Source organism: Neophocaena asiaeorientalis, unplaced genomic scaffold, assembly GCF_003031525.2.
Source record: "Neophocaena asiaeorientalis asiaeorientalis breed wild unplaced genomic scaffold, Neophocaena_asiaeorientalis_V1.1 scaffold16, whole genome shotgun sequence".
NCBI classification, from domain to species: Eukaryota; Metazoa; Chordata; class Mammalia; order Artiodactyla; family Phocoenidae; genus Neophocaena; species Neophocaena asiaeorientalis.
Window position 1 is genome coordinate 4,317,296 of NW_020175446.1, and position 13,877 is coordinate 4,331,172.

Consider the following 13,877-nt stretch of genomic DNA (forward strand, 5'->3'; position numbering starts at 1 on the left):
CTCGTACACATCAAGCCTGGTGATCAGCTGAATGTTTGTTAACAGTCATTACAGTCTTAGTGGTTCTCTACCTGAAGATGGCCTGTGTTGAACAATAATTATCAAAGAAGAACTAGGGGTTGGTTATCCTCTGCTCAAGTCCTCTAGGGTCTTTAGAGTTGGGAGCTGTTGCTAAAAATACCCATATTGTATTTACAGAGTGAGTTCTGCTAAGTTACCTGAGGTCAGGCCAATGACTAAAGGCTTTGCCACAGAGACAGGGCACATATGGATCCACGTCCACAGGTGATGCCTTTCTGGACTGAGGAGTGTGATGCCTGAACAAGTGTCCATATTGATTACAGACAGAGTGTCTTTACTGGGTGTGAACCTTGGTGTGGTTAAATGCTAAAGCTATGCTGGTGTTCCATCCACATTCCTCACATGTATGACGCCATGTCATCTCAGGTCAGAACGTCTACTGAGGGCCCTCCTGACTTTCTCTCCAGTGCTGAGTTCCCTCATGTCGTCTCAGGGAACAGCCTCGACTGAAGCATTTCCCACACCACTGACATTCATAGGGCCTCTCTCCAGTGTGGGTTCTCTCATGTTCTCTCAGTTTAGCATGTTCACTGAAGGCCTTCCCACACAGGAGGCATACATGTGGTTTCTCTCCAGTGTGGATTCTCTTGTGCGAACTAAGCCCTGAACTGTGACTGAAGGCCTTCCCACACTCAAGACATACGTGTGGTTTCTCTCCAGTGTGGATTTTCTTGTGCGAACTAAGGCCAGAGCTTTGAAGAAAGGCTTTACCACACTGATGACATTCATAGCACTTCTCTCCTGTGTGAGTTTTCTCATGTTGTTTCAAGGAGGAACTTTGATTGAAGACTTTCCCACACAGATTGCATTTGAATGGTTTCTCTCCAGTGTGAATCATCTTGTGTCTTATGAGTGTAGAGCATCTACTAAAGACTTTCCCACATAGAGGACATTCATACGATTTAGCTCTAGTGTGAATGTGATCTTGTTTGTCAAGGAATGACCCTTGACTAAGTGATTTTCCATGCTGTTTGCTGACATTACTTTTCCTTCTTAAGGGAATTGGTGAATGTTGAGGTGAAGATCTAGGAGTAAATTCATCACTCAAATCAGTCCATCCAACCGGATCCCCTTGTGTGTGAGAAACCTGCTTTGGGAAAAAGATAGGAGGCTGTTTCTGGTTGCCCACGTCTATGCAGACACTCATTCCTCTACATTTACACCCTATAGGATCAGCCAGTTATAGTCTCTTGTTAAAATGTTTCCTGTGTCAGTTGCATACACATGTTGTGTTACTCCTCTACAGGCACAAACATTCTCTTTTACAGTTTCCCAACCCAGATATCAGATTAATTTTGAAGACTTCAGTTTGTTCTAAAGACTAGGAGGTGAGCAATGTTTGTGCAACTGACTTTTTCTTAGGTCTCATGTTGTGGTTTTGTGCTCATATTAATTTTTCAACTGATTTCAGCCTATCCAAAAATATTTCCAGAAAGAGCTCAATCTCCACTTAATTACATACAGGCAATTTTGCTCAATTACCAACTTATCTCACTGCCAGGTCTTTCACATTGGGATGACTGGTGTTCCACCCATGAAACTTACCATTGGCATGGTGTGAGATATGTGCTTCCTGTACACTTGTTGCATGAATATCATTTCTTGTTGTATAAGCGGACTTTCACTGCCTAAAGAAATGGAAAAAATATAAATTTTAAAATGAAATTAGGGAAATAAAAATGTAAACAAACACCAAGGTCCATGTGAGTATCTTTCAAAAATTGGCACTCTGATGGAGAGCGTGTATAATAAACAAATACTCAAGGTAGTAGAAATATTTTAAAAAGTCATTGTCTATTAGATAAAAAGAGGATTAAAATATTAAAATGTAATATGGTGGAGAGACATTGGGTCAGCAAATGATGGAAAACACATTAAATGGGGCGATCAGGACAAGAATCACTATGTGAAAGTTCAACTGCAGTGAGTCCACAAGCACCCTTTTCCTTAAAGAATAGAAATGGCAAGAAGTAATATGAATTTTCATTGCTAGATGCAAAGAGTGATAACAGCATGAAGAATTTCAGCCCAATGTCCTCACTTCCAGTTTAGAACATATCGCTCACTTCATAAAACTCATTTGGTGTTTCCAAGGACTTAACACACTCACTGAAACTTTCTTGCAGTGAAGCACAGGCCCCTGATTCTTACCTGGACTCTGGCCTTGGAGGCATCCTGTTGCTTCACTCCACAGCTCTTTTCCTTGTTCGAGCTGGGAAATCACATCTGATTTGCTGATCTGATACCCTGTTTGATATGAAAAAGAAAAAAAGTGTTGGATTTTGAGTCTGGGCTAATTACCCTTTGCTGTGCTCAAGTCCAGGGTAACGGAAAGAGGAAAATAAAGAGATAATTGAAGGTCAGTGCCGGCAACAACATCTTCAACAGACAGAACAGTGAAGGTCCTTCAGCAGACCAGGAGGAAATCCAGAGCAGCAGCAAACACAGTGAGGCCCTCTAGCGGCTGATGCCTGTGCAGAAGTTCAAAGAGAGATTACAGAATCCTCAGTGTTTTCCAAATGGGAAAGATTAAAAGACTCTACAGTAGGCTGAATATCACTTTCAAACAGGAGCCAGTAAGGATACGCCTTACAGGAATCATCAAAATTATGTCATATACACGACTCTGGTCTCAAGCCTTCATGGAGTGACTAGAACAGAAGAATCATTTTTAAAATATTTGATCCATTTACTTATGCATTAAAATGTCCATTGAGTCCCCAGTTCTGTTCTGAGTGTAAACACTGAGTATCCACAGAGATATGAAATGTGGCCAAGATTACCTTCTGGTGTGGTAATGAAAAGTGCCATGAAAATAAACGTCTTCGTTTTAAGTAGTTATGAGGACTATCAAAGAAGCAGGAAGGACTTGGAGTGGGACACGGGGAAGCTGATCTAAATGCCTGTTCGGTGAGTGAATGAATGCAGTGAACACACGTGCACGTACATCCGTGTTGACAGACTCACCTACGGAGACCAGGTGGGTGATATTTTCCAGCATCACGTTTCTGAACAGGGTTTTCTGGGATGTGTCCAACAGGGCCCACTCTTCCTGGGTGAAGTTGATCGCTACATCTTCCAACGTCACTGATTCCTAAAACATCAGGGATGTTCTGGTTTAGACAGAGCAGTCCCTACCACTGTCCAGGGTGGGAGGGTTGAGATGAGGAGGTGATGGGATCTGGGTGGATAAAGGATCACGCTCTGTGTGGGGTTCCCCTCGGTTCTCTGCCAGCGCTGAGCTGGTGTCTGCCTTTCAGGTACATTCACGGACACCTACACACTCTGACGTCATGAAGCTTTATTTTACGGAAATATCACTTGAAGTGTGTTATAATACATTGTAGAAGTTTTTCAATAACCTATAAATTAGGACTTCCAGACAGTTGATAATAAAAGATTCACTTGTATATTCATAACTCAATCTCCCTTCCTTATTAATTTCAAGGAATTCTACAGATTCATGACAAGACAAGCAATAACCATGATGGGCTACTTTGAAAACATGACTATTGGTTTAAATTATGTCCCTAGAGGAATCTTTGATTCTCCAAAAAGAAACTGCTTTCATTACTTGTTATGAGTGTTGAAATCATCAAATATATAATTGTATGAAGTGTTTACGTTCTAGCAAACCTACGCTAAATACAAAACACTATTCTACTAATCACGCAATTGTCAGAGGATCATGAAGAAATGCCTAACATTCCTCAGAACTGAGCAAGGTTCATACAGAACTTGGTACCAGGAGGTGTTCTCTCTCTTAACACTACAGGACTCAGGTGTTCATAACAAACTTTGAGGTCAGATGGTTCAGCAGAATAAGCCGGGGACTCGGGTGGCTGGAGTGAAGGACAGACCTAGCCTGACCATCGCTGTGGCGTGAGGACTCCCACTCAAGATTTTCAGGGACCTTGACCTTAGTTATCACTGTTTATCTTGTAATTTAATCTCATCTCCATGCTGAGGGATGAAAGAAGCCTAGTGATTGGTTTTGTTTTCTCCAATTTTTCAAAAATCTTTGAGAGAACCTAATTTTATTCTACCTACTGTACTGTTTCTCCTTTCTGTGCAGCACAGTTAAGAAAATACTCCTCCCTACACATTCCTCCCAGTTATCGAATATGAATAAAAGTTTAATTACTAAGAGGTGGAAGGTGTGAATGAGGGAACGATTGCTAATGGCACTCGGGGTGTAGCTTCAGGAGAAGGAGGCGTCGCTACTCACCAGAGGCTCCATTGTCAACAACTCAGTCGCCAGGAGTCTTTCTCGGGATTTCACTCACAGCCAATCCAAGCACTGAGCATGCAAATCTGAGGATGGAGAAGAAGCCATGAGACTCCAGTCCTGTGCACAACTTCCAGACCCACCTGAAATGGAGCCCCCCACCTCCACCTGGCTGTGACCCCAGCCCAGCAAACAGAAACCAGTGGTGCCTCCTAAGAACAGGTGCAGTCTCTCCTCTCCCAGATCCCATGGGAGAAGCTAGAGCTGTGGTTGCTAAGACAGAAAGTCAAAGTTCAGAGAGCTTGCAAATAAGAATGTGCTAAGCATTGACTTTGTGTGTTCCGCAGCCTAGGGCATCCAGAAGCGTTCAATGTCCTCCTTGATTCAAACCCTCGGGAACCCTGACTCATGCCGGAGTAGAGTTTGGTTTCCTCCTGTAAGAAACACTGGAAATCCCCAGATCATTCTCTTCCCTTATGCACCCACAGTGGTCCTCCAACACCCCTGGCAGCCCGCTGGAACCTCACTGCCTTCCAGTTCTCCCTCAACCCTGACTTTTAGTTCTGTCCCCCATCTACGTGGATATTAATCAGCCAAGGGCCTATTTCAGGATGCAGTTAAACCAAGGACTTGTTCCACTTGGAGGAACCGTGGCACCCGCCCTTCCGGTCTCGTCCTTAACATCCGCTGCTCCAGAAGGAAGCAGGGGTACACGAGTCATAGTGTTCCGGTCGTGGACTCTCTCAACCCTCTGTGTCAAGGATGCTCAGAAATATGGAATGGCTAAGGTTTAGCAGAAAATTGGTTTATTTACCAATGACATGGAGAGGTTCCAAAAACTTTAATATATGACAGGGTTACACATCTAGAAGAAGGATCAGCTGTCATTTAAGTTCGTTCAGTCTGTGTCCTGTGTTCAAATTCCTTTAGGGTAACAAAGATCACCTAGATTTTACCTGTAATATGACCGCTAACATTAACAATCAAAAGAAACTGCCTGTTACTTATGTCTTCATTTTTATCGCCCAGTTGTGGGGGAGACCTCCCCGTATGATGCACAATCAATCCCCTCATTACATCCTGTCTATCTTGAAACAGAAAAATCTTCTAAAGGTATTTGCTCTCAAGTTCCTTCTCTCCTGAACTCCCGCCACAATCAAAGTGAAAGTGCAATGATCATTTTCTATCAGAAATAAAGAGAAGCCTTGGGTTAATGGCAGCATCTGTTTATTGTGGATCGGAATCAAGTATCCAGGACAATTCTCATTGCCCAAAACACACTCAAGGAAAAGTTTAGTGTTTAGATTCTCCAGAGCACCCGGGAAATCCAAGGTGGGAGGGACTTCCTAGGAAAACCAATCAAGAGTTGGCCATGGATTACCTTTGGTTTTACCTTCAAGGCAAATTTGAAGGTGAAATGAAATGTCTTTTTTTACAGTTAGAATTTTTCTTCTCTTGATAATAGGAATATGTAAATCCCTATATCCAGGGAAACCCCAGGCATATGCAAGAGAGCCGCCTTACAAGTAGAAAGAAGACGGAACCTAGGCAACCATGTCTATGTCCAGATTACAAGTCAGAGGAATCAAAGTGGGTTAATATGTATTAATTTGGGGGAAGAATTAAAATAAATATCTCAAGAGATTTATTTTACCTTGAGATAATTATTTCAACATAAAAATCTATCTCAAGACACGTAAGAAATGAAGAAAATCACTTGATGAAACCCATAAAAAAATAATTCAGAGAGGCAGAAAATGAAATATTTAGGAACAAATTAATAAAAACAGCAGATGTGGGGCTTCCCTGGTGGCGCAGTGGTTGAGAGTCCGCCTGCCGATGCAGGGGACGCGGGTTCGTGCCCCGGTCAAAATAACTAAATACATTCAAGACAACAGTGTTAGAGTTGAAAAAAGGGACATGTACAGTCAAGAGTAGGAAATGATGGTGGCAAAATACATGTTGACACAATATGATTCAGAGACCATAAGAGGCTGCTTTGATAGGGCAAAAGTGTAAAGACAGATAGGACTTACAACATTTTCATGGAATGAAGTCAAGGCACATCTCACAGTCTGGAGGACTCACCAAAACCCCAAATTGGAGGAGCTGGTGAAGCCAAATGGATTCTGCGGCAAGTACCAGAGCAAGCAGCCAATTTCTCTTCCTCCAAAGCCGCAAACTGTCCAGCTTCTTCTTCTCTGGACAAATGCATCCCTTTGCCTGTCTGACTTTCCTTTAAACCTGGATAACAGTTTATAACCCAATCTGGGCTACATTCCAGGATCCACCCTCTCAGAAGGTTACCGACCCTAAGAGGGTTTCAGGCTGTGAGCCACACCCTGTTCAATTGATTGGATTTTCCAGACTAATAGGAAATTGTAATCCTCACACAGTGCTGGAGAGCAAAGATGTAAGGTCGTGTCCAGGGATAGTGAGGAGATCCATTCATTCCCTTCTTCATCCGTAAACACTGTCGAGTGCATTCTCTATACTGGGAACCATTATGTGTCTTCAGAATAACAGGATATCAGACACACGGGGATTCTGTGGAAATGAAGCTGGGATTCCCTGGGAGAAATCTGGAATTAAAAATAAAATGCAAGGTGAGGAACTATGAAAACGTGAAATATAAATAATGAGGTGACAAAATAAGATACATTGCTGGGATGCAGAACGTGACTCTTAAAGCACTGGCCACGTAGTATTTTCAAGAACATGTTAAGAATCTATTAACTATGCAAAGAAAATGGGAAGACAATTTTATACTTTAGTTCTTGGTTAGTGGGGACATCCATACAAAAGTTCCTACATAGTAAACTATTGTAGATAATTTTTCTTCCATGTCATTCACAATTGATTTATACATTTGAGTGGCAATCTTACGGGTGTGGAGATGGCTGTTTAAGTTTAAAATTCCTGGTTCCCAAATGGAAAAAATTAAACCAGGGGACATGGTGAGTATTTCATTGTATCTGAGGACATTTTGCTTGTATCTCATACAATGCCTGGCAATCCTATTATCTCGTGCATTTCAATTCCGTCTCCTGTACCCATGAAAGAATATTTCACCTGAAGCTAGTATATTAAGGTAAATCAACTATACTTCAATTTTTCTTTTTTTTTTTTTTTAAAAGAAGAGTATTTCAGGGCTTCCCTGGGGGCGCGGGGGTTGAGAAAAAAAAAAAAGAGTATTTCAAACCTTTTCCATTACCCCTCAATCTCCAAGGACTCATCCTTTTCTCCTACATCCCTCAGATTATATATAACCTATTTCCCAAATGAAATAGATATTTTTGGATGTAGGTACTTTCCACCATAACATTTAAAGAACTCTCTACTGTCATTCATTACTCATGCCATCTCCTGTATAAAAGGAAAGAAATAAAGATGTTAAAAAAATAAAATAAAATAATAGTAAATACATTAAAAAAAAAAAAAAGGAAAGGAACTGCCTTTCCTCTCAGCTCAGGAATTTATTTCTAGATTTGTGCTCTTTCCTATTCTTTCCTGCCACGTCAGAATGTATGTTATAATTTAAATCAAATACACTTTATTTTATTTTCATTTAACTTTTAAAGTATAGTTAATGTACAATATTATATTCGTTTCAGATATACAACATAGTGATACAGTATTTTTTATAGATTATACTCCACTTAAAGTTATTATAAAATATAATTTGGATTCCCTGTGTTGTACCATATATCCTTGTAGCTTATTTACTTATTTTATACATGGCAGTTTGTATCAATACCTCTTTTCTTTTAAATTTATTTATTTTTGGCTGCATTGGGTCTTTGTTGCTGTGTACGGGCTTCCTCTAGTTGTGGTGAGCGGGGGCTACTCTTCGTTGCAGTGCGTGGACTTCTTAGAAGTAGGAGAAGAGACCAGGGGTCTGAGCAAGAGGAAAGGCCATGTGAGGACAGCAAGTCAGCTCCCTTCGGCTCGACATGGATGGAGACCTTGGGAAGAAACAAACCCATCTATACCCGGATCTGGGAAATTCTGGCTCCAAGACTGTGATGCTTCCAGCAATTAGAGACCTTTTTTTAGATGGAAACTAATGGGAAACTCCTTCTCGGCCTGGAAGGAATGCACTGTCTCACACTAAAGACTTCAGAACGTATTTTCCATGTCTTTTGTCCATTCCCTCAGGAGGCAGAGACTCCACACAGGGCTCAGCTCCGGGGACCTCACGGGGCTAGGACATGGTCAGTGAGGCTGGAGGGCTTAGGAATTCCTTGAAAAGAACACGTGCTACTGTGCATATCTATACAATATCCCCTGTATACATTCTTTATTTGTCACGTGTTCTATTTCACAGATCTTGAGATAAGTTATAAATTCAAATACCTTTTTAAAAATCTGGATGTATCTCATACTTTTTCACTTTTTCTAAATATATTGCCATTTCACATTTTTCATTATCTTTCTTCCCTGGACTATTTGAAAGATTATTTTTATTTTGAAAGTAGGAGATTGTTGAACCTCTTTTTGCTTACTCTGTCTGAATATTTTGGGTCGAGTATGGACAATGAGCTGTGTGCCATCACCTGGGTAGATGGAAGGTACGCCACCATCTCAAAAGTGACAGCACGTGTTTCTGTTGAGCCCCAGATCAATGCTGTCTCACTAAACCCATCCTGTGTCCTGAAACCCTGTCCCCTGTATTTGCAGGTCCGAGAAAACCGAGCCCATCCCTAACAATTCCAATCCCAGATGGCTATGATGAGACTCCTCTTCTTTAATCCTGTGATGTTCAGAGGATTCCATAAAATAGAACATGTGTCAGGGCCTATTCAGACCCTTTGAAATGCCAGAAGTAAGGATCAGTGGTGGGTTTTTTTGTGAGAATCTGTAAGGAAGTGCTGGGACAGGACTGAGGTCATGAGATAAGGGAGTGTAAGGAACACGTTCAGACCCGGGTCACAAAGAGAAAGGTCATTCCAGAAGTTCCCGTAGGTGTGGGCACAGCCCCGAGTGTGCCGGCTCTGCTTTCCCGATATGTTAACAACCTTGTGCCTTCAGCCAGCAGCTGCCCTTGACGTACAGGCTTACCAATGAGTAAGATGGGTCCACAGGATGGCAAAAGAAAAAACCTAAGTCTTTGGTGCTGATCAGTTTTATGGCATACTGGAGTTGAAATATATTTTTATACATATAAAACATGTAATATCATAACCCAGTGATACCGTAGAAAAATAATTACATTAAAAATTATCCATGACTCATTGCATAAAGCCACATCTATACATATTTTGTCTAGAGTCCTGTTTCTCTAGGGGATACACTGAACACCAAATAAAATCAAACAACATGAAATCCAGCTGGTACAGGAGTTGAAATATATTGTCATACACAAAAAACGTATCTAATATTATAACCAAAAAATACCTTATTAAAAAAGTCTACTGAACAATAAATTGAAAAGAAATTAAAGAATCCGTATCCTTTGCACATAGCCACATCATTATTTTTACCACTGCCCTGTTACCTGAGGAACAAGATGAACACCAAATATACAGCAAATCAACCTGAAATTCAGCTGGGTACTTCCTGTTGGTAGATCATCAGAAATATGTGTGCTGGACAAACCCCACTGGACACAGTGTGGGTTCCAAGGTGCCTGAGGAAACGTCCGTGGGAGAAGGGTCCTTTTCTTGCTTGCTGTTATACTACTTCAGGTCACGTGATCCTGTTAAGACATTTGTAGCCAAGGAAAGATATCTATCCCTTTTTTTTCTTACCTTGTCTCTAAGGAAGGTTTATACATTGTGATTTATTGTTATCATGCATTTTAAAACTAGAGGCACACCTGTACATACTTTTAAGAATAATTATGATCTGAAAGAAAATTAAACATTTTTGCGTATGCTTATTTTTTCCGAGAATCACAATTTTTACTGTGGTAAAACATGCGTGGCATAAAATTTACTGTTTAATCACAGTGAGGTGTCAAGTCCTATGGCATCAAGTGCACTCATGTTATCCTGCAGCCGTCAGCACCATCCATGTCCTGAATAAAAATAGACAGGAAAAAGAAAGACAGCATTTCCCCACATGGAACAAATAATTATGCGATGAGAAAGCTGCATTTAATATTGTGGTACATGCAACTGAAAATCAAAGGAAACTATGATTACTTCTTGAAAATTTGACTTTCCCATCGGACATCAGAGCAGGCCATTTTCAAGTACAAATTCACTCAGGAAAAACATTTCCTCCTCTATTAAACTAGAAGCTTCACAGCTGAGCTTTAAATCTTTTCTCTTCAGTGTTTCTTTTTTATCTAGTTTCTGTTAATGGAAGACAAAGAGGTTTCAGCTAAGAATGAACAAATCCATTATTTAGGCTTTCAATGCCTACAGAAAATCCCACCTTGTTTTGATAACTGCTGTTTCAGTTCCCCACATAAATCAGAATGCTGATTTACATGCCTTCTGAATTTTCATCTTCTTGTAATAAATAGTGTGAAGAACGATGTATTGTATCAGTTTCTGTTTTCAGAATTACCCTTAAAAATAAACAACCAAGGTCACGAACTCACACCATACACAAACCTGAACTCAAAACACATGAAATACTTGCATATAAGACCTGAAACTGTAAAAATGCTAGAAGAAAACAGCGACAGTACACTCCTTGAGATAGGTGGTCATCAATGGAAAAACAGATAAAGAAGAGGTAGTAGGTATTTAATGGAACACTATTCAGTCATAAAACACTTGACATTTGCCATTTTCCACAACATGGTGGGACCTGGAGGATATCATGCTAACAACATAAGACAGGCAGAAAAGAGAAACACCTTATGACTTTACCCATATGTGGAATATTAAAAATTACAAGAAAAAATAAAGAAAAAAATTAATGATGAAACCAAAGGGCACCAAAACAAACACATAGATGCACAAGACAGAATACTGGAAACCAGAAGGGAAGTGGCAGGTGGAAGGCCCAATTTGTAAAATGCCACAAGATGGTAAAAGACAGAAACTAAGTTTTTTGTCCTGAGCAGGTGCATGGTATACAGGAGTTGAAATATATTGTTGTAAACATAAAACTTATCTAATATTATAACTGAATGATACCTCAGTAAAACAATAGAAATGTAAATTTTTAAAAATTAAAGAATCTTTACCCCACTGCCTAAAGCCATATCACTACATATGTTGACCACTGTCCTATTTCTCTGGGCGATTAACTGAACACCAAATTTACTTCAAACCAACCTGAAATCCAGCCGTGCTCTTCCTATCTGTCAGTAGAATCTCAGAAAAGTGGGTGCTGGACAAACCCCACTGTCGAGATGCAGTTTCCAAGGTGGCCGAGGAAGGGTCCATGGGGCAAGTTTTCTTTCTGAGCTGACTTTTATGCTGCTCCAAGCTCACAGGACCTTGTGAAGCCTTTCATACCCAGGGAAGGAAATCTGTCACAATCGATAGACAATAGAATTTGTTGCTCATCCTCCTCACACAGGACTGTTTTTCACCCTGACTCTTCCCCAGAATCCCTTGTGGAGATTTGAAAAGTAATGATGGGTCAGTATCATCCTTGTATGTGTTCCTGTAAAGGGACTCAGGCCTGTGGTTTGGGAATTGTGCTACTTTGTGCTACAAGAACACAAGTTATCCCAGTGGATATCCTGGAAGAATTTCCCTTGAGATTTATGTTCAATATTGGTTTGTGTTGAAGGATAAATTCCAAGTCCTGCAGACAAAGTGGGGAGATCTGCTTTGTGAGAACATTCATTTTTTTCTTGGGGAAAAGTACATTGCACTAATTATTTTAAAAACGGGCTTACATGATGGCTGATAGTTTTAGGCATTTTATATTCCTGGAGGCTTATTCCATGAGCTTATGTGGGGGTAGCGAGGCTGGGTTCCTCTTTAGTGAGACTGCTGGGTGCATAATTCAGAAATCAGCTGAATAAGATAGACAGTACGATCCTGAAAGGAACTCTTCATCCACTTAGCTCAATTCAGAGGTTTTGGGAGAAAATAACAAAAGATATTTCTGAGGTCTGGGAGGGCAGAGATGCCTGTCTCTTTAGCCCCCGGTGGTTTCCATCTGCAGAAATATGTTGAGGGGCCTCAAAAAGTGTAGGACTAGATAGATGTCTTTGAGACTTCCTCATGACCTTGCCTGACCAGGTTGGTGACATTCTGGGAAACCTGGCCAGTGGAGCTGAAGATCAGAGCTATGTCACTACCAGGGCCTCAAAGGGTAGATGGGGTTGAGGGATGTTGAAATGAGTGGAGGTGAGTTGTGTGGAAAGAGCTGTGGAGAAAGGGGACACTCAAAGAGTGGGGCTGAGTCTCTGCCCACTTTCCAGGAGTGCAGATCTGAATCCCTGTGTTTACAGGGGCACAAAGAAAACCAGACACCAACACTTGGCTCCTTTAGCCACAGACTTTATTGTTTGAATATTTGCAACTATTATTCTATACACAAATTTTAATTTCTTCCAAACTCTACATTCTGTATTGCTAGATCACTTCACTCTCCATTTTATGCTACATTTTCATGAAGAGGTATTTCCGTAAATCACAATTTGCCTGAATGTGTGTTAAAGGATTCTTTAAGAGGCTCCCCCTCCCACTCAGAGGGTCAGTTTTTTCTGATACGAAATCTAGCTGTAGTTCCACTTTGATATTTAGGATTGCTACATCCTCAGTGTGAGAATTTAATGTTGACTAAGAATTAAGTGATCACTGAAGACTTCCCTTCCTTCACGACACTGAGGGTGTGTTGTACAGTCTGAGCACACGTGTTCCAGAGAGGTTGCTCTATGAAGAAAGAATTTCTCATGACTTTACATTGACTCACTTCTTCAGGATGAATTATTTATAAGTATGCTTTGGTGTTGCTCAACATACTTGGGTATTTCTCAAGAGTTTACATCTTCGTTCTTGTTTTAGTGTTTATTTCTTGGAGGAGTTTCTTGTGCACATCAAGCCTGGTGATCAGCTGAATGTTTGTTAACAGTCATTACAGTCTTAGTTGTTCTCCACCTGGAGTTGGCCCGTGTTGAAGAATAATTATCAAAAAAGAACTAGGGGTTGGTTATCCTCTGCTCAAGTCTCTAGGGCAGGGGTCCCCAACACCTGGTCCACAGCCTGTCAGGTACGCGGCCGCACAGCAGGAGGTGAGTGGCAGGAGAGAGAGCCAAGCTTCATCTGCTGCCCCCCATCACTCGCATTACCGCCTGGACCATTCCCCATGCCACCCCACACCCCCCCAGCCTGTGGAAAAATTGTCTTCTACAAAACCAGTCCCTGGTGCCAAAAATGTTGGGGACCACTGCTCTAGGGTCTTTAGAGTGGGGAACTGTTGCTGAAAACACCCATATTGTATTTATAGAGTGAGTTCTACTAAGTTACCTAAAATTAGGCCAATGATTAAAGGCTTTGCCACAGAGAGAGGGCACGCACGTATGGATCCACATCCACAGGTGATGCCTGTCTGGACTGAGGAGTGTGATGCCTGAACGAGTGTCCATATTGATTACCGACAGAGTTTCCTTAGTGGGTGTGAACCTTGGTGTGGTTAAATGCTAAAGGTA

At 41.1% G+C, this 13,877-nt stretch overlaps 1 protein-coding gene across 1 annotated transcript; it reads right to left on the reverse strand.

Moving 5' to 3' along the window:
- Nucleotides 1-457: 457 nt before the first annotated feature.
- Nucleotides 458-4,321, reverse strand: LOC112415202 (zinc finger protein 829-like). The gene is made up of 4 exons (XM_024768065.1): nt 4,310-4,321; nt 3,049-3,175; nt 2,274-2,328; nt 458-1,073 (listed from the first exon to the last, which is right to left on the reverse strand). Exons 1-4 carry the CDS (start codon nt 4,319-4,321, stop codon nt 458-460), a joined length of 810 nt encoding a protein of 269 aa, XP_024623833.1.
- Between the last annotated feature and the right edge of the window lie 9,556 nt (nt 4,322-13,877).